The 27,993-nt window shown below is 52.6% G+C and overlaps 1 protein-coding gene across 17 annotated transcripts in view; it reads left to right on the forward strand.

The window, feature by feature from the left end:
- EHMT1 (euchromatic histone lysine methyltransferase 1) overlaps positions 1–27,993 on the forward strand; it is a 143,906-nt gene that overhangs the window by 93,469 nt on the left and 22,444 nt on the right. For 13 of the 17 annotated variants that reach the window (XM_068164139.1, XM_068164148.1, XM_068164151.1 and 10 more), the window contains 13 exons: positions 1,088–1,168; positions 1,499–1,573; positions 3,293–3,413; positions 6,148–6,279; positions 8,777–8,922; positions 11,585–11,728; positions 13,820–14,046; positions 15,229–15,393; positions 17,317–17,399; positions 18,697–18,803; positions 21,155–21,277; positions 23,665–23,766; positions 25,626–25,730. In XM_068164139.1, the coding sequence (XP_068020240.1) occupies positions 1,088–1,168; positions 1,499–1,573; positions 3,293–3,413; positions 6,148–6,279; positions 8,777–8,922; positions 11,585–11,728; positions 13,820–14,046; positions 15,229–15,393; positions 17,317–17,399; positions 18,697–18,803; positions 21,155–21,277; positions 23,665–23,766; positions 25,626–25,730 (1,611 nt within the window). The remainder of the gene's footprint in view (positions 1–1,087; positions 1,169–1,498; positions 1,574–3,292; positions 3,414–6,147; positions 6,280–8,776; positions 8,923–11,584; positions 11,729–13,819; positions 14,047–15,228; positions 15,394–17,316; positions 17,400–18,696; positions 18,804–21,154; positions 21,278–23,664; positions 23,767–25,625; positions 25,731–27,993) is intronic. The other 4 variants (XM_068164138.1, XM_068164141.1, XM_068164142.1 and 1 more) reach the window with 3 other exon arrangements.

Raw genomic sequence — 27,993 nt, forward strand, 5'->3', positions numbered from 1 at the left:
CTTTCTTCTGGGGTTGAACTGCATTTTTCCCTCTACCATTCCCATGGATGTACCATGACATGCATTTGCTGCTTTGGAGGTCTTGCCCTGGAGAGGAAATCCTATTGGTGCATGTGCATGCTGGGGCTGAGAGCTGGGGGCAGCAGGATGATGGGGAGATGTCTGCTGGGTGCTGGGCTCAGCAGGATGATGAGCAGATGCTCAGCTGGGTGGAACAGGATAATGGGGAGATGCTCTGCTGGGTGCTGGGCAGAGCAGGATGATGAGGAGATGCTGAGCTGGGTGAAACAGGATAATGGGGAGATGCTCTTCTGAGTGCTGGGCAGAGCAAGATGATGAGGAGATGCTGAGCTGGGTGAAACAGGATAATGGGGAGATGCTCTTCTGAGTGCTGGGCAGAGCAAGATGATGAGGAGATGCTGAGCTGGGTGCTGGGTGAAGCAGGATAATGGGGAGATCTCTGCTGGGTGCAGCAGGATGATGGGGAGATGCTCTGCTGGGTAGAACATGATGAAGGAGAGATGCTCTGAGGGGTGCTGCGTGAAGCATGCTGGGGCTGAGAGCTGGGTGCAGCAGCATGATGGGGGGATGTCTGATGGGTGCTGGGCACAGCAGGATGATGAGGAGATGCCATGCTTGGTGCTGGGCACAGCAGGACAGTGAGGAGATGCCATGCTTGGTGCTGGGCACAGCAGGACGATGAGGAGGTGCCATGCTTGGTGCTGGGCACAGCAGGACGATGAGGAGGTGCCATGCTTGGTGCTGGGCACAGCAGGACGATGAGGAGATGCCTTGCTGGGTGCTGGGCACAGCAGGATGATGGAGAGATACCATGCTTGGTGCTGGGCACAGCAGGAGGATGAGGAGATGCCCTGCTGGGTGCTGGGCAGAGCAGGAGGATGAAGAGATGCCCTGCTGGGTGCTGGGCAGAGCAGGAGGATGAGGAGATGCCCTGCTGGGTGCTGGGCAGAGCAGGAGGATGAGGAGATGCCCTGCTGGGTGCTGGGCAGAGCAGGAGGATGTTTTGATGCCCTACTTGGAGAGACCTGACCTGACTCTTTCTGTTCTTGGGCAATGGTGGCTGCAGCTTGATGATGGCGACTCTGAGGAGGAGCAAGAGTCTGGAGAGTCGATCGAGGAGGAGGAGGATGGCGATGAGTCTGACTTGGTAAGCCGCTGCTCCCTGTGCCTTTCAGCCTTTGTCCTCTTGAGAGCCATTCCCCCCCTGGCACTGCTGCCAGAGGGTGAGCAGAGCCCTGCAGTTTCCTGTCTCTGACCGAAGTCATTCCCTGAAACCACCCCCAGGGAGGATTGTTTTCCACGAGGTGCTTAACCCTGATCTGCCCTACGATTAATTGCTTTCTGATGCTAATTAATGGGCGTTTGTTTGTTGTTTTGTTGTGTTGTTGTTGTTGTTGTTTTTTTCCAAACAAGGTGTTGAATGCTTTTAATCATTTGAATGTTAGCAGAAATATTTAAGGGTGCTTAAATCCTTCAGATGCAGACTTGGCAAGTGGTAGAGCCAGCGATGTTTTCTTCACAACCTGAAGCTCTGCACGGCTTTGGAGCTCAGGTAGAGTTGTTCACCAATCCCTTGGGCCAGCTCACAGCCTGAATTCACATCGATCTGACACATGCCACCTCATCATCCCAGCTGAGCAGCTCTTAACCAGGGAGACAGACAGCACTGCAGACAGGCAGACAGACAGACGCTCACCCGAGGAGGCTGTATAGCGCTAGGGCAAGACTTTCACCAGCTGCTGGTGATTTTTGACTTCTTCTTTTTAGGTGGCTGGTGAAGACAACCTGATTAGTTAAAATTGATTTAAATTATTCAGTGGGTGTTTCTATTCCCCCCTCCTCCCTTGTAGTTAAAGATTTTGCTCCCTTTCCACAGAGGAGCCACCAGTTAAGGCACCTCAACTCTTTAGTCACCATGAAGAAATTCTTGGCTTCAACCCCTTGATGTTTTGAGTTGGGAGGTAGAAATGACTATACCAAGGGGCCCACTTGAGGTCTTAAGGGCCTTGTTCCTTGTGCTCTGACCCTGCAGGAGCCAGAGAGGACCAAGCAGCAGGTGCTGTGTGGCCTGCCCCTTTCTTTTTTGTGGCTGAGGCCAGCCTGCAGCATTAGCTCAAACCAAGCACTGAGCTTGCAGTCAAGCCCAACCTCCCAAGTCATATCTCCACATCCTAGATGGTGGTTTTTGCTCTGCTCACATCTGGTGAGTCAGTTGGTTCCCCAGACAGGGACAGGCTCAAATGCAAACCTCTCCCCCCACAAGCTGTGTGATGCAATTGGTGTAAGCCATGTGGTGGGGCACAACTGAGCCCATGCTCAGGGGCCGTTATCAGGGGCAGTGTAGACAGACCCTGGGGCTGCCCCAGAGAGCCAGGGCTTGAGGCCACTTTTGCCTTTGCTCACTGTGGTAGCAGGGGACAGTGCAGCATCAGCTTCCTATGAAGGCAGGACCTGATCCAGCTGCTCTTAGTGGTAGCAGGAGGTTGTTCATAGGCTTTGGTGGGAGAGGGCTGGGCATCAGGAGCTGACAGCCGCAGTTTGAACATGACTTTTATGATTGATGTGTTGAAGACTGCCTTACAGAGTTGGGACCCCTGCTTCTCTGCTTTGATGTTGACTTTGAAAACCCCACCCCAGACAGCTGCATTGTTTCCAAGCCCAAATCCAAACCCTGTTTGTATTTCCCCCACGTGTCTGAGTATTCGCTGCATGATGAGTCCGTGCTACCCCGCACCTCGCTTTAGGGAGGGGGCTGGTCTGCTGCCATAGAGCTCAACTCCCCTGTGTCCATCCCAACCCTCTCAGGGCTCTTCAGGTGCAAGTTGGGGCGGTTTGTTCTTTTCTTTCTGTTGGCATTTCCTTGCATGACTGTGGATCAGTGTGAACATTTCAGCCTGCAAAGCCCTGGACGCTTCCCGGGGCGAGGAGCTGCAAGTGCGGGGGGTGTGTGTGTGTGTGCCTCCATCCTTGCGGTGTTGCACGGAGGTGCTTGGCTACTCCTCACTGCTATGAGTGTGGTGTCAGAGCCTACGTGGAAGAGAAAGTGAAGCATGCACCATTGAGATGGCAGGAAATACACCCACACGTGTGCTTGTGTTTCCTTTTTGGCGCTATAAAGACATCTTAGCACCACTTGATTTCAAACCCCCAGTCCTTAAGGCCTTTTCGCGCAAGTCAAGCTGCGAGAAGGCTGTTTCGCACGGGCGCAAGGGACTGCCGGGACGCTGCTGCCAACATGCCTTACATGCACCTGGCCTCTCTGGTTATTCAGAGCTCGGAGTCCAGCATCAAGAAGAAGCTGCTGAAGAGGAAAGGAAAGATGGAAAGTCCGTGGCTGAAACCCACTCGCAAGAGGAGACGGAGGAATAAAAAGAAACAAGGCGGTGTGCTAGGTAATGAACCGGGCTGTGCTCCTCTCGGCCTGCCAGCTGGGGAGGGGGAAGGACCTGAGGGCCCATGAGGCAGAGCTCTCTCTTCCTTCCCCTGTGGGGGCAGGCTGGGAGAGTTGGGGCAGTTCAGCCTGGAGAAGAGAAGGCTCCAGGGAGGCCTTAGAGCAGCCTTCCAGTACCTGAAAGGGGCTGCAGGTGAGCTGGGGAGGGACTTCTGACAAGGGCTGGGAGTGATAGGATGAGGAACAATGGCTCTGAGCTGGGAGAAAGGAGATTGAGAGTGGAGATGAGGAAGAAATTCTTTACAGGCAACTGGAACAGGTTGCCCAGGAAGATTGTGGCTGCCCCTCCCTGGAGGTATTCAAGGCCAGGTTAGATGAGGCCTTGAGCAAGCTGAGCTGATGGGAGGTGTCCCTGCTCGTGGCAGGGAGTTTGGTACTGGGTGATCTTTAATGTCCCTTCCAACCCAAACCATTGTATGATTCCTTTACAAGGATGGGCTGTTTGGTAAACCTGGGTGGGAACTTGCATCTCATGAGCAGTAGCTGCTGTTCTGCACCCTGCAGCAGCAGAATCCATGAGGTGGCTTTATCCTTGGCATGCTGGAGGAATGTTTCAGAGCCTATTATTCCAGAGTATCCAGGAAGGACCTTGTGGACTCGTGTGCCATGAGCTCAGGGAGTGGTTAGATGAGCTCAGAGTGATGCTCAGTTGCTGCTGTCTGGATGTCTGTCCAGTTGAATGGAACATGCACATCGTTGCTTGTTCTGAGAGCACCACAGTAACGAGTGGCTTCTGGCCCATCTCATGGTGTGGATGTTGTTCAGGTGGTCATTCTTGTGTGACTGCAGTTACCTAGGACTCAAAAGGGGTTGCCTTCTGAAAGCTTTGGGGTGGGGAGAGCCAGGAATGCAGGCTGGATGTGATACTCCTCTTCAGGCAAGTTAACAACATGGGTAAAAAAGAAAGCAAGCAGCTGTGTCTTCAGCTTTGTTCCTCAGGTTTCACACATCCAGTGCCATCAAAGGGTTTATTCTTCTCTGCTTGCTCATTGCAAACAGTCCAGTTTTTCTCATCACTACTCCTGAGCTAAATGACCATACTTCAGCTGCTGGTCTCTCTGTGGGGTTTGCCAGTCACCTGGCTTGCTCCTCTTCTTCCCAAGGCAGCCCCTCTCTCAGGACAAAGCATGGGATATTGATCCCTTTCAGAGGAAACAGCTAGCTCTTCATTTCAGACCTTCAATAAAGGTGGCAGCCATTCTCCCTGATTAACAAAAGTCTTTTGGCCAAGCTAGAGTGGGAAAAGCAAACCAGGGGAGGAAGCAAAGCCAAGGGAGTGCAAAGAGATTGACACTTCCAAGGAAGGCTTTAAGGGACCCCCCTGAAGCCTCTTCCCAGTGAGAGATCCCCCTGCAGTCTCTTCCCAGTGAGGGATCCCCCTGCAGTCTCTTCCCAGTGAGGGATCCCTATGCAGTCTCTTCCCAGTGAGGGACCCCCCTGAAGTCTCTTCCCAGTGGGGGATCCCTCTGCAGTCTCTTCCCAGTGAGGGATCCCCCTGCAGTCTCTTCCCAGTGAGGGATCTCCATGCAGTCTCTTCCCAGTAAGGGTTCCCCATCCACTCTTCCCAGTGAGGGATCTCCATGCAGTCTCTTCCCAGTGAGGGATGTCCATGCAGTCTCTTCCCAGTGAGGGATCTCCATGCAGTCTCTTCCCAGTGAGGGATCTCCATGCAGTCTCTTCCCAGTAAGGGTTCCCCATCCACTCTTCCCAGTGAGGGATCTCCATGCAGTCTCTTCCCAGTGAGGGATGTCCATGCAGTCTCTTCCCAGTGAGGGATGTCCATGCAGTCTCTTCCCAGTGAGGGATCTCCATGCAGTCTCTTCCCAGTAAGGGTTCCCCATCCACTCTCTTCCCAGTGAGGGATCTCCATGCAGTCTCTTCCCAGTGAGGGATGTCCATGCAGTCTCTTCCCAGTGAGGGATCTCCATGCAGTCTCTTCCCAGTGAGGGATGCCCATGCAGTCTCTTCCCAGTGAGGGATGCCCATGCAGTCTCTTCCCAGTGAGGGATGTCCATGCAGACTCTTCCCAGTGAGGGATGTCCATGCAGTCTCTTCCCAGTGAGGGATCCCCTTGCAGTCTCTTCCCAGTGAGGGATCCCCATGCAGTCTCTTCCCAGGGAGGGATCCTCATGCAGTCTCTTCTCAGCAGCAGCTTTGCTCACTTAGATCCAGACCTTGGCTTTCATGTTTTCCCCCTCCCATTAAGCTGAATGTCACCTGTCTCATCCCCTTCAGGATGTACATGATCAGCTGCTTTGCTCTGCCTGGCCAGAGCGTACCTGGAGCCCTTGGCAGCAGGTTGGAGGCAGGAGGATGTGTTGAGCCCTGGTTCCATCCCTTCCTTGTGCCATTTCAGCTTCTGCTGCCGGTGCGGTGCAGCAGCAGGCAGATGTGCCTTTTGGTGCCACCTTTGTTGTTGTTGTTCCCTGCCTAAGTGGAGGGGGAAGATCTGTCTGCTCAGACAGGGCAGGGAGCAGGGGAGCAGCCCTGCCATGCACGCCCAGGTGCTGCATTTTCATCATGCTGTGTGCATCTGTGGCCATGGCTCCCCGAGGAGCCTGCATACAGCCTGCTGGCTTAGCCATGGCCCTCGCCCCCACACCTGCTGGCACACCAGCCATGGGTTTTCGTAGCTTACATTCTCTTAGTGTGTTTCCACCTGTGTTTCCATCTAGGTGCCGAAGCCTACAAACCATCTTTGGTAGGCAGAGAAGGCCCTGGTCAGGAGAACAGTATGGAGTACATGGAGGTGTCCCTGGATTCCCTGGATCTCCGGGTGAAGGGAATCCTCTCCTCGCCAGCGGGAGGTGAGTTGGGGGCTGGGGTCGGGCCAAGTCCTGCCGGTGCCGGGGCGGAGGACAGGGAGCAGGGCGTGGAGCTGGAGCAGGGGCCGGGCCCGGGCCGGGGCTTTGTTCTGCGGGCGCTGCCGGGGCGGTGCGCGGCGTCCCGGCTGCCCCCTGGCGGCCGCGGGGCCGGCTCGGCACAGACCGCACCGGCCCCGGGGTCCCCCGCGATGGGGACGGGGAGCCCAGCTCGAGTGGGGCACGGTGGCTTGGGATGGGGTCCAAGGTGCTGTTGCAGCCCTCCCATCGCGCTTGCCGGCTGCCCTCCGTTCCTTGAAGCATGCTCTTTTACATCTGCCCAGTGCCCCCAGCAGCCTCTCGGTCAGCCCCAAGGAGGGCTGGGCCAAGCCTTTGTGCCTGGTGCTAACCCCCAGCCGCTGTTCCCAGTGCTGAACTTGCCTCCTTCCAGCATCTCCTTACTGACCTGGATCTAGCTGTCAGTCCCCTGTTGCTCTTTGACTTCCAGAGGTTGTGTATTTTTCTGATCCAGGCACATCAAAGAGTGGGTAGGAGTGTTCACCACCAAGGCAGGGTCAGGGTGGATGAGAGATGCTTTCATAGAGCCTTTGGATGTCAAAAAGATTAGCAGAGTGACAGCATGGAAGGCAAGGAATGAGCTTTGTGATTTGTGGGCCTCAAAAAAGCTCTTAAACCTTTAAGATCTTGACAGGATTTTACGTGAAAACTGCAAGGACTTTCCCTGCTTGGCTGTCTTGAAATATCCTATCCCTTCTCTATCCCTAGTCTTGTAACTTGTTGGCTAAAGGAAGCTCCTGACAAGATGAAAGCTTGGCTGATAGGGTCATGGCCACGGGCAGGGTGCTGCAGGGGAAAGAGCTGCCATTGCCAGGGCAGCTAAAGAGGAATCCCTCCCAGGAATGAGGTTAATCTTTGCAGTTTTGCAGCAGAAGAACTCTCCTTTCAAAAGCTTAAAAAATAGCAGCATGCTTCCTGCTTGCTGGGACTCAATCCCAGAGCAGGCTTGGGTAGGGAGGGCTTGGGATGCTTCACAGGCAGCCAGTCCGAAGGCAAAAGTGTGAAGGTTTGCTTCTCTTATGGAATCACAGAATGGTAGGGGGTGGCAGGGACTTCTGGGGGAGTCCAACCCCCTTCCCAAAGCAGGATCACCTAAAGAATCATAGAATGGTAGGGGTTGGAAGGGACTTCTGGGGGAGTCCAGCCCCCCTCCCAAACCAGGATCACCTAAAGAATCACAGAATGGTAGGGGTTGGAAGGGACTTCTAGGGGAGTTCAACCTCACTCCCAAAGCAGGATCCTCCTAAAGAATCAGAGAATGGTAGGGGTTAGAAGGGACTTCTGGGGGAGTCCAACCTGCCTCCCAAAGCAGGATCACCTAAAGAATCACAGAATAGTAGGAGCCAGAAGGCTCCTCTGGAGGTCGTTGAGTCCAAGACCTCTGCCAAAGCAGGATCACCTAGAGCAGGTTACACAGCATATCCAGACAGGTCTTGTAAGTCTCCAGAGAAGGAGACACAGGTCATGCAGAAACACATCCAGGAGGGATTTTGAATGTCTCCAGAGATGGAGGCTCCACAACCTCTCTGGGCAACCTGCTCCAGTGCTCCATCACCCTTCCAGCAAAGAATTTCCTCCTTGAGTTCAGATGGAACTTTTTATCCTTGTCCTGATGTGTTCTGAAGAGATGTTCCAGCTGTGTAGGATGAGGAGAGGACTGAAGTGTCCCCTTTGTGCCTGGGCCAGTGTTTTGCAGTCATGGGTAACCTAATGGCTTGAATCCTAATGAGTTGAATCCAGAGGAGGCACAGGAATGTTCACGCTGTGCCTCCATCGCTGGCAGGGAGCCCCCTCCAAAGCCATTATCCACTTTTAAATAGGTTTGCAAGCGCTCACAATCTGAGGGAGAGAGCTGGGGAGAAGGCAGAACATCTCAGTGTCTTGCTGCTTGCTTTTTCCTCCAGTTTGTTCTCCTTCCAAAATAAATAATCCTGGGTTGGCTGAGACCAAACAGTCCCAGGAATTCAGTTTTCCCTTCTGTGTCATAGAAGTAGATGTTTTTGCCTTCCTGATCTCCTCTATTTGTCACTCCACTGACTGTTCACATTTCTGACTCTGGGTGGTTTCCTCCACGCTTTCTGGTGCCAGGGCCCCAGTGTTTTGGGGCAGGTGGGGAGGGGAGGCAGGCTGATAAATGGCTGTACCTCAGCTTGTTTTTCCTTGTCAAGGTTTCCTCAGAGTAAACTCTTCTCAACTTCTCACTCCTGATCTCAGCAGTGTCATTTGTGGTGTGTGCTCAGGCTTCCAAGATGCTTCTGGTGCAAGGAAAGCATCCTTTTTTTATACAGGGTTTTAGGGAGTGCCTTCAAAGTGTTTCAGGACACGGAATAGGAGGATGCCACAGGACGTGGGTGGTGTTATCAACTGCATCCTTTCCCCTGCAAGAGAATTCCAGGGCTTGATGTACTGGTTTTCTGTACTCCAGGTCTTTCCAATGGTCCTGAAGCAATGGAAGTAGATGGTCTCCAGGAAGTCCCCCTCTGTAGCTGTCGAATGGAAACCCCCAAAAGCAGAGAGATCACCACGCTAGCCAACAACCAGTGCATGGCCACGGAGAGTGTGGATAATGAGGTAGGAGCCTGTCCTTCAGCTTCTCACAGGCTTGTCTGCTGAGGACCAAGCCATGAAGAGTCAGAAGTTGTGCTGGGCACATGTGTTGGGTCACTGCTAGGCTGGGAACCCACTGATGTGTGGGAGTGGCAGGGCAAGCACCTGGCTGGCCGAGCTGAGGCCTCCAGCGCTCCGCACGTATCGCATGCTTGGGTTGAGGCTGCTCCCAAGGGAAGAGGTTGTGCTCTCTGCAGTTGGAGAGGAGCTGGGTGGATCTCTCCTGCTTGTCCTGGCCTGTGCAGCTGGATCAAGCTGATGTAACAGACACACTTCAGGCCAAGTGGGCTAAAATACATTAGCATGCATCAAAGTGGGAAAACCCAATCAGAGGGAGCTTGCAGCTGGTTTCCCTTGACTACCAAGGAGCTGATGTGAACCTTTCCATAGCCAGCTCTGGAGTTTTGTGAGCTTGGCATGGCCTGTGATGGCTCAGCCTGCCTCAGCCTTCTTCTCTCCTCCTTCTCAAGAGGCTTCTGTTACAAAGCCTCCCATGTCCTGGCAACTCTGTGCAGCCCTCCAGGTCTGGTGACTGAAAGTGGTGCCATCCAGTCAATACAGCTGGGCTAGCTGGGCACCACTGGTTCCAGAAATAGAGAGTTAAATGGCAGAAGTGACTCCCTCCAGGAGTCTGTAAAGTGAGACTGCAGGACAGGAACACACTCAGGAGGAACTTGGGTTTCTTGGAAGCTTCAGCTGAGCCTCAGTCACACTGCAGCAGTCTGATACTTGCTGGTAGTAGGACAAGGAGTGAGAATATCCCTAGTTCTCCTGTAGGATCCCAGGAGAAGGGTGGATGGAGGGAGAAAAGGGTAATCAGATTTGCAGCCCAGCTCTGCTTCTGTGAGTACCTATGGAGAATTTCCAAAGCATGGCAACATTGAGTAATTAAGGAGAGAATGTCCTGGAACCTTACAGGAGAGAGGAGGATCCCAGGCTGCTAAATAACCAGAAGGTACATGGAAGAGTTTTTGTGTGTGCTGTGGTTGGACACTTCTGTCCCCGGATAAATCAGAGATAGGAGAAGCAAAGGCCAGGCTTTATGTGAGATTCTTTCTCTCATAATGGGAGAAGTGACTCATAGGTGTTAGAAGAATATCAGCCATGTGAATAGTGAGTTCTCCAGGCTGTCATGTCCTTGGAGAATGGTCTAAATAGTTTTGAGCACCCTGCTGCACTCTCTAATGGTTGGAAAATAGCAGTTAATCATTTGGTACCTTTTTTTAGAGTTTCTAACAAATAAGAGTGTGTGATGTCATAATGCAGGGGCTTCCTCACATGGACAGTGCAGCTTTGCACGTGTTGCATCTCCTCAGCTCCCCAGTTGAAAGCAGTTCTTTGGTCCTCTCTTGCCACCCTGCACCCCCTGGGTCCGTCTGCTAAGGGCGGTCCCGCCAGCCGAGGTGTCCCTACCCTGGGCAGACTTTGCAGCTGGGATTTGGGGGAGCTCAGTCAGAGAGGCCAGGGGTGAGTGACGAGCCTAGGTTAAAATCTGGTCTCTTTGTCTGTAGGGCTGTTGGTTCTGCAGAGGGAAAATCTAGGTTTGTTGAGGAGGAAGCAGCAGGTCAGAGCTCAGCCAGAGCCGAGGGCCAAGCTGGCACCGTGGTCCCCAGAGACTCCTCTGCTCGTGGTGCCAGCACACAGTAAACCTTGCTCAGGTTTGGGTAGGGACATTGCCTTGTAGCAGCCTTTCACTTTCATCTTTCTGGTTTATGAATGTCCCCTGCCAAGCATCTGGGGAGAGCAAGGTTCTTATCGAGAGGAGCTGGCAAGGTCCAAGCAGTCTCTTGTCCTGCTAGCAGGTGGCACCTGGGATATGAACGTGTCAGCTGTGTGAGTGGGGGCAGCAGAAGGAAGTGCTGAGCCTTCTGCTGCAGCAGAGCCACTGACACTGGCTGGGAAAGGTGAGCCCCAGTTATGGGGCCTGCTGGCATGAGCAGGACAAGGTGGTGCAGAGTGAGACAGCTTTTGAAGTCCACAGCTGGCCATGGGGGAAAGCATGTTCAAACTGCGACTTCAGCTGAGCTCTCCTGGAAGCCTGGCTCTCCATCCCTGTGGTCTGGGCAGGGGCCAGTACTGGAACCAGCACAGACTCATAACTTCACTGGCAACGAGGAGTGATGATTTCCCCCTTTATCTTCCTGTGACTTCTGCTTTTGAACTGTAACAAGATTTAGTGTGTATGGTCTTGTCCTCCCGGTCACCACCACCCGCTCTTCCTGGCTGAGGAGAGTGTGTGCTGCGTGAGTCAGGCCCCTGGGACTGCCCCTTCTGCCTCTGCTTGGCTCTTGCCTCTTTCCAGATACCACTTGGTCTGTGTTTGTGTTTTGCTTTGTTGTGGGGTTGTTTTTTTTCTGTTGTTGGTTTTTGTTTCCTCTTTGTGTTGCAAGGAGCAAGCGAGTCGGGGTCCACATGCATGTTAGTTAGCAAATGACGCATCCCTTCCTGCGAGGGCAGCTTTCACAGCTTCCTGCTGCACTGCTAATGCTCTCTGGCACACAGCTGAATGCCTGTGGAAAAGCCAGGGCTCTCCTCGAGGGCAGTGGGCAGAGCCTTCCCCCTGCACAAGCACAGGGAGTGTGTTGGTCTGCAGTAATTTCATGTCCTTTAATCTCTCCCGTTCCAGCTGGGCCGCTGCACAAACAGTGTGGTTAAGTATGAACTGATGCGCCCGTCTAACAAAGTCCAGCTTTTGGTGCTGTGTGAGGACCATAGAGGGAGGATGGTGAAACACCAGTGTTGCCCTGGCTGTGGATACTTTTGCACTGCAGTAAGTCCGTGCTCTCACAATCTAGGGAAGGGGGTGCCTGGCGCAGGAGCTGGAAGAGCTGAAGGTGGAGATGGTACCTGAAGGGCTTTACTGACTTCCTGGCATCAGCTCCACCTCGGTCCACAGCATGTCAGGTGGTGTTCTCAACAGCAAATGTGTGTGAGGGTAGTTGCAACCATCACCTTTCTCTCCCTGGAGACCCCCAGGGGTGCTACTGAAGGGATTTCAGGGAGTGGAAGAGCCTTAGGGATTCCTTTGTTCAGGGGCTGCTGTGGTTTTTTGTTCAGGGGCTGCTGTGTTTTTATTTCCTTTCTCTCTGTTACAGGTCAACTGCATCAAAAATTGTGTGAGCCCAGGTTGCAAATGGCTCTGTGTACACACATCTCTGTCCTCCTGATAGTTTAGATGGGGGACTTGAGTGATGGCACTGGAACAAGGCAGTGGTTGAGATCTCCTGCTGCTTCTTCCACCTCTGTCACTGGGGCTTTTTAATAGCATTGGTCCAGTCCTTAAAGTCCTCAGCATCCTCCTTTCCCTGTTGGTTAAAACCCACCAATCTAGTGCCTCATGGGGTGATGAGGAGGCTTAATTGTCTGATGCTAGTGTTCTTCAGGATGACTCAATAGAAGGTGCTACAGGAGTCTCAAGCTTTATTGTGCTAAATGGAACCATCCTGGGCTTTCATGCTGAGTCAAAGATCATTTAAAGGATAAAATCCTCAAACCCCTTAAAGGCAATTTTGAAAAGCTGAAATGGAGTATATTTATACAATCCCAGAATCATTAAGGTTGGAAAAGACCTTTAAGACCATTCAATCCAACTTTAACCCAACTACCATGACCACTAAACTGTGTCCTGAAGTGCCACATCTACAGCTTCTTGAACACCCCCAGGGATGATGACTCCACCACCTCCCTGGGCAGCCTGTGCCAATCCCTGACCACTCTTGCAGCAAAGATATTATTCTTAATCTCCACTAAACCTCCCCTGGCACAACTGAAACTCATTTTCTCTCATCCTATCACAAGTGACTTGGGAGAAGATACCAACACCAGCCTCACTCCCACCTCCTTCCAGGGACTTGCAGAGAGCAATGAGGTCTCCCCTCAGCCTCTTCTTCTCCAGGCCATACAACCCCAGCTCCCTCAGTTGCTCCTTGTGTGACCTGCCCTCCAAACCTCTCCCCAGCCTCGTTGCTCTTTGGATAGCCTCCAGGACCTCAATGTCTTTGTTAAGCTGTGGCACTCAGAATTGAACCCAGCACTCAAGCTGTGGCCTCACCAGGGCTGGCTACAGGGGCACCATCACTGCCCTCCTCCTGCTGAAATCAGATTGCTCAGGAGGATTGTGCCTTCTGGAGGAGAGTGGGTTTGGACCAGCCTTTGCTTACATGCTCCTGCAGCTCTGTGTGACATGTCACTGTTCACAGAGGTGACCCAGGGAGTGTTGTCCTGTGCTCATCCCTCACTAGCACCACAGAGCACAGCAGGGCTGATACCACAGGGCAGTGAATTCTGTGGTATTCCAGTCTGGAGAATTTTGCTGGAAGGGAAAAACAATTTCAGGCAGGGTTGCCCAAGTGTGTGAAATGAGAAGCAGCCATAGTCTTGGGGCTGCTCTGAGCAGAGAAGTCACAGGCTTTGGGTTCCATTGGGCTGAGCAGCTGATTTAGTTGTGTTGGTGCAGGTTCCTGGAATGGTTTGTGCACAGCTTTGTTGGTTCAATGCTGGCTCAGCAGGCAGCTCTGAAGTTTTCTCTTCCAGTTCTGAGGCATCCTTACAGTACACTGGCACTTCTAGGAACATAAGCAAGAACTCCAAGCCTTAGAGGAAAGAGCTGGAAATTGGACCTCCCTTACCTTCTCTTTCCCAAGCACAACAAAACCCAACTTGCTTTGCAGTCTCTAACCAAGTGAGCTTTTTCCCCATGACCTTGCTTTTGTTCTCTTCCAAGAAGTGGCAGTGCTTGCTTACTGTACGGGAAGCGCCAGGGCCAGGAGTGAAGTGTTTGAGAGCTCTGCGGATGCAGCAGGTGGAAGGGGGAAGGCACCCGGTGCCCCAGGTGTGAGCTGCTTCTCTGTGGTTTCTTTAGGGCACTTTCATGGAGTGTCAGCCCGAGAGCAGCATCTCCCACCGTTTCCACAAGAGCTGTGCCTCCCAGGTCAACGACATGAGCTACTGCCCCCACTGCGGGGAGGAGGCCTCCAAGGCGAAGGAGGTGACAATAGCCAAGGCAGACACGACCTCGACGGTGTCCCTGGCCTACGAGCAGCAGAAACCAGCAGCTGTGGAGGGAAGGGCTGACACCACCACGGGGAGGTGAGCTTGGGAGCAGGGGAGGTCAGCTTGCTGTAATCTCAGGCCTCATGGTAGACCACGCTTTGTGTTTGAAGGTTTGTGCTCCTCCTGGTGGAGAAAGTGCCCTGGGGTCTTGCTCTGAGGAGGAGGTCCTGCCCTGGCTTCCTTCCCTGAGGCAGAGGTCCTGTTCTGGGGTCCTGCTCTGGGTTCCTTCCCTGAGGCAGAGGTCCTGCTCTGGGTTCCTTCTCTGAGGAGGAGGTCCTGTTCTGGGGTTCTGCTCTGAGGAGGAGATCCTGCTCTGGGTTCCTTTTCTGAGGCAGAGGTCCTGCTCTGGGTTCCTTCTCTGAGCAGAGGTCCTGCTCTGGCTTCCTTCTCTGAGACAGAGGTCCTGTTCTGGGTTCCTTCTCTGAGGCAGAGGTCCTGTTCTGGGGTTCTGCTCTGAGGAGGAGATCCTGCCCTGGCTTCCTTCTCTGAGACAGAGGTCCTGCTCTGAGTTCCTTCTCTGAGACAGAGGTCCTGCTTTGGGGTCCTGCTTTGAGAACCTGCTTTGAGGAAGAAGTCCTGCTCTGGGCTCCTCCTCTGAGGCAGAGGTTCTGCTCTGGGCTCCTTCTTTGAGCCAAACTCAGCTGTAGGAAGTGTGTTTTGTGTGGCTCAGTCTGTTGGAGAAGAGCACAGCAGCCCCAGGGTGAGCTGGAGCAGAAGCTGGGAAGGTAAGAGGGGTTCAGGAGTTAAAACCATTCCTTCTATTTGTAGGAATGGAGTAATGGTGGAATGAGTTGATGTTGCTAGGTCTGCTAAGTGACAGAGAAGTTCATGTAGGACCTGGCTGTGGCTGCTGACTTGTACCCAGTGGGCACAAGTACAAAGAGAGGATGAAAGCACAGAGGAAAACAGGTCAAGCCATCCCTGCACTCAACAGTGCTCCAACTTCCTCTCCAATCTGATCATGGTCTGGTGGCTTTGGTGACTTGCCCCTTTTTCCTGGCTTTCCTGTAGCACAGAGTGTAGCAAAATGTAGTCATAGGAAAGCTTTTGGGAGTAAGTTCTTACCAAAAAGGCTGTAAAATATATTGGTTTGTGTTTTGCTGTCACTTACTGTATACAGAGTCCATTCCCATCCCCTCCTTGGCACACAGTGCAGGCTGTTGTGTATTTTTAATGGCTGTGCTTTGGCTCTCTCTCCTCTTGTTTCTTTCTCTTCAGTGGCACTGGGACTCGGTTGTCAGAGGAAGACAAGCCAGAAAGTTCAGCTGCTGAGGGGTTTGACATGGCTGGGTCTTCAGTTTTTCCAAAGCCTACTACTAGCCTGAGCCAGGGACCAGTTAAAGAAACTCTGGAAAGTGCCCTGATTGCCCTGGACTCTGAAAAGTAAGAAGGAGGCAGCTGGGTCTCTCTACTTCCAGCAAAGTTGCTTAACCTGAGGGAAAACTGAGACTTAGTTTCTCTGCATTTTGGCCTCACTCAGACCTCTCTTGTTCACTTCAGTCATCTGTCACCCCCAGCAGATAACTCATTCAAGAGAGCAGTTATGGAATGGAATGGGATGGGATGGAAAGGAATGGGATGGAAAGGAATGGGATGCAATAGAATGGGATGGAACAGAATGGGATGGAATAGAATGGGATGCAATAGAATGGGATGGAAAAGAATGGGATGGAATAGAATGGGATGCAACAGAATGGGATGGAAAAGAATGGGATGCAATAGAATGGGATGCAATAGAATGGGATGCAGCAGAATGGGATGGAAAAGAATGGGATGCAATAGAATGGGATGCAACAGAATGGGATGGAAAAGAATGGGATGGAATAGAATGGGATGCAACAGAATGGGATGCAGCAGAATGGGATGCAGCAGAATGGGATGCAGCAGAATGGGATGGAAAAGAATGGGATGGAAAAGAATGGGATGCAACAGAATGGGATGCAACAGAATGGGATGGAAAAGAATGGGATGCAACAGAATGAGATGGAAAAGAATGGGATGCAATAGAATGGGATTCAGCAGAATGGGATGCAGCAGAATGGGATGCAACAGAATGAGATGGAAAAGAATGGGATGCAATAGAATGGGATGGAATAGAATGGGATGCAATGGAATGGGAGGGAACAGAATGGGATGGAACAGAATGGGATGGAACAGAATGGGATGCAACAGAATGGGATGCAACAGAATGGGATGCAACAGAATGGGATGGAATAGAATGGGAGGGAACAGAATGGGATGCAACAGAATGGGATGCAACAGAATGGGATGCAACAGAATGGGATGGAACAGAATGGGATGGAATAGAATGGGATGCAACAGAATGGGATGGAAAAGAATGGGATGCAATAGAATGGGATGCAATAGAATGGGATGCAATAGCATTGCGTTGCATTGCATTGCATTGAATTAACTAGGTTGGAAAAGACCTTCAAGATCATCAAGTCCAACCTATCACCCAACACCATCTGATCAGCTAAACCATGGCACCAAGTGCCTCATCCAGGCTCTTCCCAAACACCTCCAGTGCTCTGTCTTACTGATTTCTCTGGAGGATTCAGTTTTTCACTGGCCTTCCAGCCACAGCTGTAACTTCAAGGAGTTCCTGTTGGCAGCCCCAAGACCCAGAATTGGTTGATGTGCACTGAATAGATACAGCCCTCACTCTACAGCAAAGGTGGTTGTGGCTGGAGCAGGAAGCCTTGTGTCCAACTCTGGATTCCTCAGCGCAGGAGGGAACTGGAAATGTTGAAGCAGGGCCAGAGAAGGCCACAGTGGAAGCCTTCCACTGTGAAGCCAGGCTGAGAGAGTTTGGGTCACTCAGCCTGGAGAAAAGAAGGCTCCATGGAGACTTCTGATGGCCTTTCCATGCTCAAAGGGACTGCTAAGAAAGATGGGGACAGAGTTTTTAGCAGGGCTTGTTACGGAATCATAGAATTATTTGGGTTGGAAAAGACCTCTAAGATTGAGTCCAGCCCTTGATCTGACACCACCATGGCCCAAAGTCTGCAGGTTTCTTGAACACCTCCAGGAATGGTGACTACCTCCTCCCTGGGCAGCCTGTTCCAGTGCTGACTGCAAGGGTGTTGGGCTTGAGGACCTGAAAAGTCCCTTCCAACCCAAACCATTCTGTGGTACATTGTAAGACTTCCTTCCAGCCCCTGTTCTTGTGTTTTGCTGGCACTCTGGAGCTGTGCCATAGGTGCAGACTTTGCCATGCCCGTGGGGTAGCAGTGGGATGGGTTCAAATGCTGGAAGTGTTCTTCCAGGAGTGTTAATTGTTGCCCTTTTCCCTTCAACCTGCAGACCCAAGAAGTTACGGTTCCATCCAAAGCAGTTGTACTTCTCTGCAAGGCAAGGAGAGCTGCAAAAGGTCCTGCTGATGTTGGGTAGGTGGCTCCTTCCCAGGACATTGTGTGTCTGGCAGCACTCCCAGCTCCTGCCTGGCAGCTGCCAGAGTCCAGTTCCCAGCACGGCCGCACGTCATACTCCCCGCTGCCCCTTGTGAGCGGAGCTGGAGGAGAAAGCCGCTGCCACAAGTGATGTCTCACTGGGAGGGGATTCATCTTTCCCTGAAGTGTGAACCTGCTCCCAGCTTGTTGCTGCATTTGGGAATGCCTTTATCCAGAGCAAGGTGTTTGTATGCCCAGGTGTGATTCTTCCACTCAAACAGAACCTTTCCTCTCCACGCAGTTGGGTATTAGCACCCAGTGGAGAGGTCAAAAGATGGGAGGCAGCTTAAGCAGAGACCTGTCAGCAAGACAGCAGAAAGGAAGAGCCCTTCCATACACAGGATTTGTGTTGGGGGCACGTAGTTTGCTGTCACCAGATGACTCTGAGCTCTGAGTTTGTTTGAAGCAACAAATATTCCTGTGGAATCTCCTCCTTTGAAGGACAGGATGTTTCCTTGGCATCATTTCCTTTCCCCTCCAGTACTTTGCAGTACATTTTTGGCTGCTTTCTGTTCTTGTCATTTATCAGCTTCTTCCTTTTTCCCCCCCACCCCCCTCCCTCCTTCTAGCAAGTGTTAGCTTCATTGTTCCTGCCTTGAATAGCACAAAAATGATATTCATTGATACTTAACTATGGCTTCAGCATACGCAACCTGTTATCATGCCCAGACATCTTTGTCTGGCTGCCATCATCTGCTGTCAGTCTGTGCACAGCTGTGAGAGGCTCTGGCCAGATCTGGTAGCTGGAGAAGCTCCATCTACTTTGTAGCTTTGAGTTTGCAGGCCTGCAAAGAGGATCAGCTAATCTTAGTGGCAGCTCCTAGTGGGGAGACAAGAGGCCAGGTAGTGCTGACTGCTTCTTTCCAGCCTCTGTGCTGCTTGAAGCGAAGCAGCAGCTCTTTCCCTTTTACCCTTGGGTGGTGGTTGTGGTTTGGTTGCACTGAGAGGTGGTGGACTGTGGATCTGAAGGAGATGGCTTGTGTAGAAACTGTAATGCCTTAAGGATATTAAACTCCATGGTGTTACTGCAGCTCTTGGTTTGAGGGCTGCTGCATACTGAATGCCCAGGGGACTACCCTGAGAGCTTTCTGGCTTGAATGTGTGGTGGGTCGTGAGAAGGGCTGGGAATGGGCTGGGAACCCCTCTCTTAAAAGCTTTCAGTTGAGACCTACTTCTTCTGTTACACTTCAGGCTCTGAATGATGCTTGAAAGCATTTCTGCTCTTGTTTTGCAGTGGATGGAATTGACCCTAATTTTAAAATGGAGAATCAGAATAAGAGAACTCCTCTGCATGCTGCTGCTGAGTCTGGCCATGTGGACATCTGCCATATGCTGATTCAGGTCTGTCTGCACTTACAGTCTACAAGCAATTCTCTGTGGCTCTTGGTCTCCTGCCCCACATGGCTGAAGCACACTTTGGCACTGAACCTCCTCCTTCTGAGGTTTTGCTAAGTGGGGAGTGGTGGAGAGTAAAATCAGATCTAGGAGGTCATGCCTGGAGCTGCCTTTCTAGCCTGTTCTCCAAGCAGGCTTCACTGAGTGGGCAATGAGCAGGTGAAGCTTCCATGCAGGGCACTGTGAAGCATGTGGGAAGCTATCTGCCTGAGCACAGCCAGCACTGCCAGATGTGCAAGCAAGGGCTGACTGCTGGCAGACTGCAGCTTATCTGCAAGCTGCTGCTCTTTGTAACAAAGAGCCTGGAAGCCAGCAGTCCCTGCCTTGCCTTCTGTCAAAACCAAAGGCACTCCAGCAGGATTTCCATCTATGCTGTAAGTGTCCCATGTGTGAAAAGGAGAAAAGATGCAAAGTTTGGGTTGGTGGTCAGAGATTTGGGTTCTAAGTGAGGGAAAATGGTCAAAGACATAGGGATGTGCTCACTGAACCTGCTCCAAAATGATGTCAATGAAAGGGACAAAAATGTTACAGTGCTGGGAAAAGCAGGAGGTTGATTTGTCTGATTTGTTACACAGAGAGTGTCTAGAAAGTAGCAGAGCAATATCCATCAATAGTTATCAGAGGGCTGGAGCACCTCTGCTATGGAAACAGACTGAGGGAGTTGGGTTTCTTCAGTCTGGAGAGGAGAAGGCTCCAAGGAGACCTCATTGTGCACTTCCAGTATCTGAAGGGGGCTAAAGGAAAGCTGGGGAGGAACTTCTGAGGGTGTCAGGGAGTGACAGGACTGGGGGGGATGGAACAAAACTAGGAATGGGGAGATTGAGATTGGATGTTAGGAAGAAGTTGTTCCCCAGGAGGGTGGTGAGAGCCTGGCACAGGTTGCCCAGGGAGGTGGTGGAAGCCTCATCCCTGGAGGTGTTTGCAGCCAGGCTGGAGGTGGCTGTGAGCAACCTGCTGCAGTGTGAGGTGTCCCTGGCCATGGCAGGGGGGTTGGAAGTGGCTGAGCCTTGAGGTCCCTTCCAACCCTGACAGTTCTATGATTCTATAATCACAAGAGTTATTCAATGCCAGCTGTTGATTTCCTTGTGCTCTGGTTATTGGCTGTAGAAGGCAGCAGGGAGGGCAGGCAGTGCTGCTGCCTTCCAGGACAGCTGAAGCTGGTCTGCCTTCTTTCTTGGTTTTGTGTGTTTGGGGTTTTTTTCCCTGCTTTAATAAAGCTGAATTTCAGGAAAAAAAGCTCCAAACTTCCTACTGAATCCCAACTCCTGCATCCTTCCTCTGCTAGGCAGGAATAGTTATGACTGGCCTTGTATCAGTGCTGGGCCCCATGCTCTTTAACATCTTTATTGATGATCTGGATGAGGGCATTGAGTCCATCAGCAGTAAATTTGCTGACAACACCAAGCTGGGGGCAGGAGTTGATCTGCTGGAGGGTAGAGAGGCTCTGCAGAGGGACCTGGACAGGCTGGACAGATGGGCAGAGGCCAAGGGCAGGAGATTGAACACATCCAAGTGTCAGGTTCTGCACATTGGCCACAGCACCCCCAGGCAGTGCTACAGGCTGGGGTCAGAGTGGCTGAGAGCAGCCAGGCAGAGAGGCACCTGGGGGTGCTGGTGGACAGTAGGCTGAACATGAGCCAGCAGTGTGCCCAGGAAGCCAAGAAGGCCAATGGCATCCTGGCCTGCATCAGGAAGAGTGTGGCCAGCAGGAGCAGGGAAGTCATTCTGCCCCTGTACACTGCACTGGTTAGGCCACACCCTGAGTCCTGTGTCCAGTTCTGGGCTCCTCAGTTTAGGAAGGAGGTTGACTTGCTGGAAGGTGTCCAGAGAAGGGCAAGAAAGCTGGGGAGGGGTCTGGAGCACAGCCCTGTGAGGAGAGGCTGAGGGAGCTGGGGTTGCTTAGCCTGGAGAGGAGGAGGCTCAGGGGAGACCTTCTTGCTCTCTCCAACTCCCTGAAGGGAGGTTGTAGCCAGGCAGAGGTTGATCTCTTCTCCCAGGCAGCCAGTACCAGTACAAGAGGACATGATCTCAGGCTGTGCCAGGGGAGGTTTAGGTTGGATGTTAGGAAGAAGTTCTATACAGAAAGAGAGATTGGCCATTGGAATGTGCTGCCCAGGGAGGTGGTGGAGTCACCATCACTGGAGGTGTACAGGAGGAGACTTGCTGGGGTGCTTGGTGCCATGGGTTAGTTGTTTAGGTGGTGTTGGATTGGTTGATGGGTTGGACACGATGATCTTGAAGGTCTCTTCCAACCTGGTCTATTCTGTTCTATTCTGTTGCTTTTGGCCTCTGAACAGGCTGGTGCTAATATAGACAGCTGCTCTGAAGACCAGAGGACTCCACTGATGGAAGCAGCAGAAAACAACCACCTGGAAACTGTGAAATACCTTATCAAGGCTGGAGCACTGGTAGATCCTAAGGTACCAGTTCATTCCTTACCTCTTTCTCCTGGAGAAATCACTCTTCAGCCTTTCTCTCCTGACAGGTTTATGTCTTGGCTGGCAGCGCAGGGGCAGAGGGGAAGCGGGCTCGCTTGTCTCGGGCATGAAGGCTTTGGCAAGGCTGTGGTTGTTGGCAGTGCCATTGTAATGGGGCAGTGTCCTGGCTGTGAGCAGTATGGGGCAAGTGCTGTCACTTGCTACAGCAGTTTGTGGCACCAGATGTGTGTGTGTTGGGGAGGGGGTTGGAGTTCATATGGGACCGCTAAGTACCAGCGGCACGAGTCCATTCTACTGAGTTTGAGTTCACAGTTTTCTTCTCTTATGGACTCCAGTGATGAGAATTTTGGGGTGACATTTTAAAACAGGCTGCTTATTAGGTGCTTGCCAAGCCAGCAAAATGAGAGAGGAAGTTTTGCTGTCCAAAGGACTGGTGTGTGGTTCCTCGCAGTCACGCTGCAGCGGTCAGAATCGGCTCCCATCTCGAAAGGCTACCCTTTAATTTAAACAAACACAATCAAATGCAGCTGTCTGCTTGCCTTTAGCATGCTCTGGTTCCTTTGCAGGCTTGGAAAATATACAGCCTGTTTATTAGTCCCATAAATCAGATGCTATTTGGAGCACAGGAACCCTCCCCGTGTGAACTTCCCATTGTCAGGACCTGCTGCTGCTGCTGGCGCTCTCCTCTGCCATCGCCGGGGAGCACGGCAGGGGGAGGGTGCTCCTGTCCAATGGAGCTGGGCAGGGCCAGGAGGATTGCACAAGGTGTCAAGTGCACCCCGAGCCTTAAATGGGTCTTTGGGAGCCTGTTTGTGGGCTGGGAAGGGAGAAAGAACAGAAAGGTGTGGGCTCATGCTGGCCGATGTCCCGAGTGCCTTGGAGCGATGCAGACATCTCTCACCTGATGAAGAGAACAAAGAGGGTTTATTGCTCTTAAAGGTAAAGGAAAACATCCTGAGCTTGCAAAAGCAAATGAGAAGCCTGAGATCACGTCTGAAGTCTAGACTAGTTTATTATGTTAATTAGTTTCTTGCACCAAATTAGTCATCTCCTTGAAAGCAGCAACCTTGCAGTTTAGAATCGGCTCCAGCCATTTGGGTGAGATGTAGCAGCTCTTAACTGCTGTGGGTGTGAGCTGAGCCTGCTCAGCCCAGTCCTGCAGGACTGCTGGGGCAGAGGAATACTGAAGACAGTGGTGGGGGCTTCTCAGAGGCCAGGGCAGAGCTGTTGATCCTGGTAACAGGAGGTAAAAGCTCCACTCAAAACCTGAAGAAACTCCCTATTACAATCCCCCTGCTCTCTGCAGGCTTAGCTCATGCTCATCAAGGGGAAATCTGTGATGTTAGTCAGATGTGACAGGCACTTATGGGGGTGTAGAAACCTCTTCTGTACCCCAAGAAGCCCATGGAGTGTAAACTCTGACCCCAGGTGTCCCATCGTTGGTTACTTGGAGAGTTGCTCCCTAGCCCTGTGCCGTGTTCTCTGCTCAGCTCCATCCGAGAGCATTTGCCTCTGATGTTGCTTCCACAGGCTTGGCTGGAAGGAGTCATTTTGGGTTTCAGTCCTTCATTTCCTTCCCCTCATTTCCTGGTCTCTGGGCCTTGCCATTTACTAAGCTCTTGGGATATAAAGGCCTGATAAAAATCAGGCTCCAGCCGCTGAGATCTTTGGTGTCAGTGTGGGAGTACCTCCGTCATGACTCACAGCCTGTCCATCTCCACCAGACCTGGGCTTCTCAGCTCCCAAAGGCTTTTTCACCCTTGATGGTTGTTTTTAACTCTTATCTCAGCCAGATGCCTGCAGGCACAAGGGGGGCTTGGTCTTTTGGGAAGCTCCCACCCCCTGTGCAGAACACCCTTGCCCTGCTGCCAGGTGCTGGGATGAGGCCTTGTGCCACTGAAAGAGAGCACAAACCCTGCATAAATGGAGCATTTCAGGTTGAGACCAGGCTGCTTTTCTGACCAAAGTGCAAGTTCTGCCTCTGTAAGGGATTTCTGCCTCCCCTTGGCTTTCCATACATGGAGAAGAGTTGGAGAGGGTCTGCTGGGCAAGGGGAGCATCTGCCAGGGTTTGGGGTTGGTACTCTCCCTAGGTTTGCAGAGGTGTCTCTTCCCATCACCTTTGCACTCTCAGCCTCCTACTTCACACAAGTTGCAGCTCCTCTGAGCTTTGTGTGCAGCTCCCTCAGCTCACTGTTGGTGGTGGTTGATGCTGCTCCCTTCCCCCGTGGCAGTGGGCAGGGGGCTTTTGGAGTCCTCTGCTCCCTCTCTGAACATCTCTGGTGTTCCTGAGTGCTACCAGTGGCACATGGACATGGGAAACACTGACAAGAGATGTCCTCTGAGTGCTTGTTCTGTGCTTGTGCCCAGGATGTGGAGGGCTCCACATGTCTGCACTTGGCTGCCAAGAAGGGGCACTACGACGTTGTTCAGTACCTCCTCTCCAATGGCAAGATGGACATCAACTGCCAGGTGAGGCCTTTCTGCAAGGGGCAGAAGCTGCTTTTCTTGGGCCAGGGAGCTCAGTCTGCACAGCAGCTACTCAGCTACAGTCCTGCTGCTGGAGGGCACCTGAAAAACTACAGGGTGACATGCCATGGGCATCCTGGTATGCCAGAGATGGTGATCCCCTCCACTGACCTCGTGGATCCTTTCTTTCCCTGTGCATTGATTTGCAGTTGCTCCTTGACCCTGAATTTGCAGGTAGAGTCTGTTGCTCAACTGTGCTCATCCTAGCAGGGCAGGAGGTGGGAGCATCCCCAGCAGCATGGGCAGCAGGTGGAGGGAAGAAATTCTGCCCCTCTGCTCAGCTCTGCTGAGACACACACCCCCCCACAGTGCTGGGGCAGCTCTGGAGTCCTCAGCACAGCACAGCCAGGGACCTGTTGGAGCAGGGCCAGAGGAGGCCACAGCAGTGCTGGCAGGGCTGGAAGCCCTCTGCTGTGAGGCCAGGCTGAGAGAGTTGGGCTTGGTCAACCTGGAGAAGCCCTTCTGGTCGCCTTGCAGCGCTTAAAGAGGCCAAGCAGAAAGCTGGGGACAGACTTTTTCTCAGGGCTTGTTGTGACAGGTCAAGGGGAGATGGTTTGAAACGTTTTAGTTTAGAGGGAGATTTGGATGAGATGGAAGGAAGCTTTTTATGCAGAGGGTGGTGAGACCCTGGCCCAGGTTTCCCAGAGGGGTGGGACATGCCTCATCCCTGGAGCCATCCCAGGTCAGGTTGTCTGGGCTCTGAGTAATCTTCTCTAGTTGCAGATGTCCCTGCTGGCTGCAGGGGATTGGACTAGATGGCACTTAGAGCTCCCTTCCAACCCAAGCCATGCTATGATTCTATCAAGGACATGCTGTGGGATAGATCAAGCCTAGCACCTGCCATCACAGAGCTTATCCACTGCCCTAGGGGTGAGGGAATGCTGCATCAGGGTTCCTCATTCTGGCTGAAGGCCAGCTCCCACAGGCTTCTCAGGGAGCTTTTGTAAGAGCTTTTAGACTGGTTGGATATTGGTTGTGTCTTTTGGACAGTCAGCTGTGTTTGGACAACCTGGAGCCATTGCCAGTAGGCTGAGCTGCAGCTAAGCTCCAGCCTGCTAAGGTGTTGGTTTGAGTCACCCTGGGCTCTACAGGACCCTGAGGGACCAATCCCTGCAGCAACATAAACTGCAGGAGAGTGATCCCAGAATCATAGAACTGTTTTGGTTGGAAGAGCTCTCTAAGATCATCCAGTCCACCCATCACCCCAACACCACCATGGCCATCAACCCAGTCCACCCATCACCCCAACACCACCATGGCCATCAACCCAGTCCACCCATCACCCCAACACCACCATGGCCATCAAACCAGTCCACCCATCACCCCAACACCACCATGGCCATCAAACCAGTCCACCCATCATCCCAGCACCACCATGGCCATCAAACCAGTCCACCCATCACCCCAGCACCACCATGGCCATCAACCCAGTCCACCCATCACCCCAACACCACCATGGCCATCAATCCAGTCCACCCATCACCCCAACACCACCATGGCCATCAAACCAGTCCACCCAACACCACCATGGCCATCAAACCAGTCCACCCATCACCCCAGCACCACCATGGCCATCAAACCATGCCCCAGAGTGCCATGGCCACACTGCACTCGAACACCTCCAGGGATGGGGACTCCACCACCTCCCTGGACAGCCTGTGCCAATCCCTGAGCACTCTTGCAGCAAAGAGACATCTGAGACAGGTGTGGGGAGGAGAAGGGGTCTGTGGCTGCTCTGAGGCTTGGGAAGCAGCAGGAGACTGTGCTGCTGTGAGGCTCTGACCCTTTCCTTCTCTCCTCAGGACGACGGAGGCTGGACGCCGATGATCTGGGCCACCGAGTACAAGCACATCGAGCTGGTGAAGCTGCTGCTTGCCAAGGGCTCAGACATCAACATCCGGGACAATGTGAGGGGCTTCCTCCCACCCCTTCCAGAGGGGAACCTCACTCTCTGTTTAAAACCCAAGCAAGCCCAAGGAGGCAGATTTTGGCCTCAGTGCAGGGAGGTGCAGGGCTCCCTTGATGTGGATGGTGTGGGGCAGTGAGGGACAGCTGTCTGGTGGGGGAATTTTCCCCCACATTCTGGGAAGAGGCTGGCAAGAAGTCCTTTTCCTCCAGCTCTTCTGACACAGCCCATCAGGATGTTGTACAAGTGCTGCAGGCTGTAGTCAGCTCTGTGCCCCACTGCTTCTAGCTCATCTGGGTCCACTTGGACACTGCAGCAGGCAGATCCCCTTGAGTCCAGACTTACCAGCTCTGCATTGGTCATGGACCAGTATGCACTGGGGATGGGTTAGGGGGCTCCTGTGTGCCTTTTGAGGGGCAGAAGCTTGTGCTGGTGTTTTCTGGATGGATTGGGCAGACACTGAGCCAGCAAGTATGGCAAGTCTGGCTTGTCCTTGGCATAGCAGGCCTGTAGTCACCAGTGCTGACAGAGCCTGCCTAGGCTGGCAGCTCAGCCTGCTGGGGCTGGCTCTTGGCCTGCTCTTCACCTCTGTAAATCCTGCCCAAGTGGGATGTCCTCTGTGAGTCCCTGGGAGCTCCCTGCCCCCAGCAGCACTGCATGTAGTACTGTGCAGCAGGTTCCACAGGGATCTTGCAAGGGAACAGATCTGATCCAGGGGAGGTGCTGTCTCCTTTTTAACCAGGTTCTCTTCAGGAGGCTCATGAGATCAGCACTGCTTTGCTTCTTTTTTTCCTAGTAGCATGTTTCTCATTTATTCCTTCCTATCTGTAAGGATGGTGGGGTTGTTTATCTGCTTGAAGGAGGGAGGCTCTACAGAGGAATCTGGCTGGGCTGGATCAATGGGCCAAGGCCATCTCCCTTAATGCCTCATTTTGTGTCTTGGGTGCTAGCAGGGGTAGGTGTTGGCATGATTGTCTATGGGGCTCAGAAAAGGCCCAGCTCTTCCCAAGGAGTTGCTGTCCCTAGTCTGAAAGCTCTGTTTGGTAGGAGCCTATTTCTTTGGTAGCTTAGATATTCTCCAGGCAGGTCTGGATCTGATACTGTTCCTAATAAGCCCAAAATTCAAGGCAGGAGAGAGGCCTTCTGGCATTGCTGCCTTGCTTCAGAGCCTTTCTGCTTCGATGCTACAGACACTGGGATTGAGGGCACCCTCAGCAAGTCTGCAGGTGATACCAAGCTGAGTGCTGCTCTTGATAAAGTCTGAAGGATGGGATCACATCCAGAGGGAACTGGACAGGCTGCAGAGGTGGCTGAGGAGAATCTCATGAGGTCCAATAAGGCAATCTTAGATATCAGCCCAGGCTGGGGGGATGATGAGATTGAGAGCAGCCCTGCAGAAAAGGACTTGGGGGTGCTGGTGCACAAGAAGCTGGACATGAGGCAGCAATGGGCACTGGCAGCCCAGAAGGCCCATGACAGCCTGGGCTGCATCAAAAGCAGCATGGCCAGAGATGGAGAGAGAGGATCCTGCCCCTCTGCTCTGCTGTGGGGAGACCTCACCTGCAGTGCTGTGTCCAGCTGTGGGACCCCCAACACAAGAGAGACATGGACCTGATGGAGTGGGCCTAGAGGAGGCCACAAAGATGATCAGAGAGCTGGAGAACCTCTGCTGTGGGAGCAGGCTGAGAGAATTGGGGCTGTTCAGCCTGGAGAAGAGAAGGCTGCAGGGACACCTTAGAGCTGCATTTCAATGTCTGCAGGGGACCTACAGGCAGGCTGGGGAGGGACTGTTCAGAAGGGCCTGTGGGGATAGGCTGAGGGAAGATGGTTTGAAACTGGAGCAGGGGAGGTTTATCTTGGCCATCAGAAGGAAGCTCTTCACGATGAGGATGGTGAAATACTGCAACAGGTTGCCCAGAGAGGTGGTTGAGGCCCTATGCCTGCAGACATTCAAAGTCAAACTTCATGTAGCCCTGGGCAGCCTGATCTAGTTGGAGATGTCTCTGTTGAGCTCAGGGGGGTTGGACAAAGATGACCTGTGAGGGTCCCTTTCAAGCCAATGCAATCTGTGAGCCTGGGACAGGACAGCACTGACTTGTTTGGCTACCAGTTAAAAGATCAGACACTAAATGATGGAACCCAAATCAGCTCAGTCAACAAGTCACTTGACAGACCATCATCCTCTGCAGATTTATGGATCACATAACCCTTCCTTACCTGTGCTAGGGTACTCCTGATTGCAGTCATTAAATGCAGTGTCACTT

The sequence above is a fragment of the Melanerpes formicivorus genome, unplaced genomic scaffold (assembly GCF_026170545.1).
Source record: "Melanerpes formicivorus ecotype bairdi unplaced genomic scaffold, bMelFor1.0.p_v2 SCAF_77, whole genome shotgun sequence".
NCBI classification, from domain to species: Eukaryota; Metazoa; Chordata; class Aves; order Piciformes; family Picidae; genus Melanerpes; species Melanerpes formicivorus.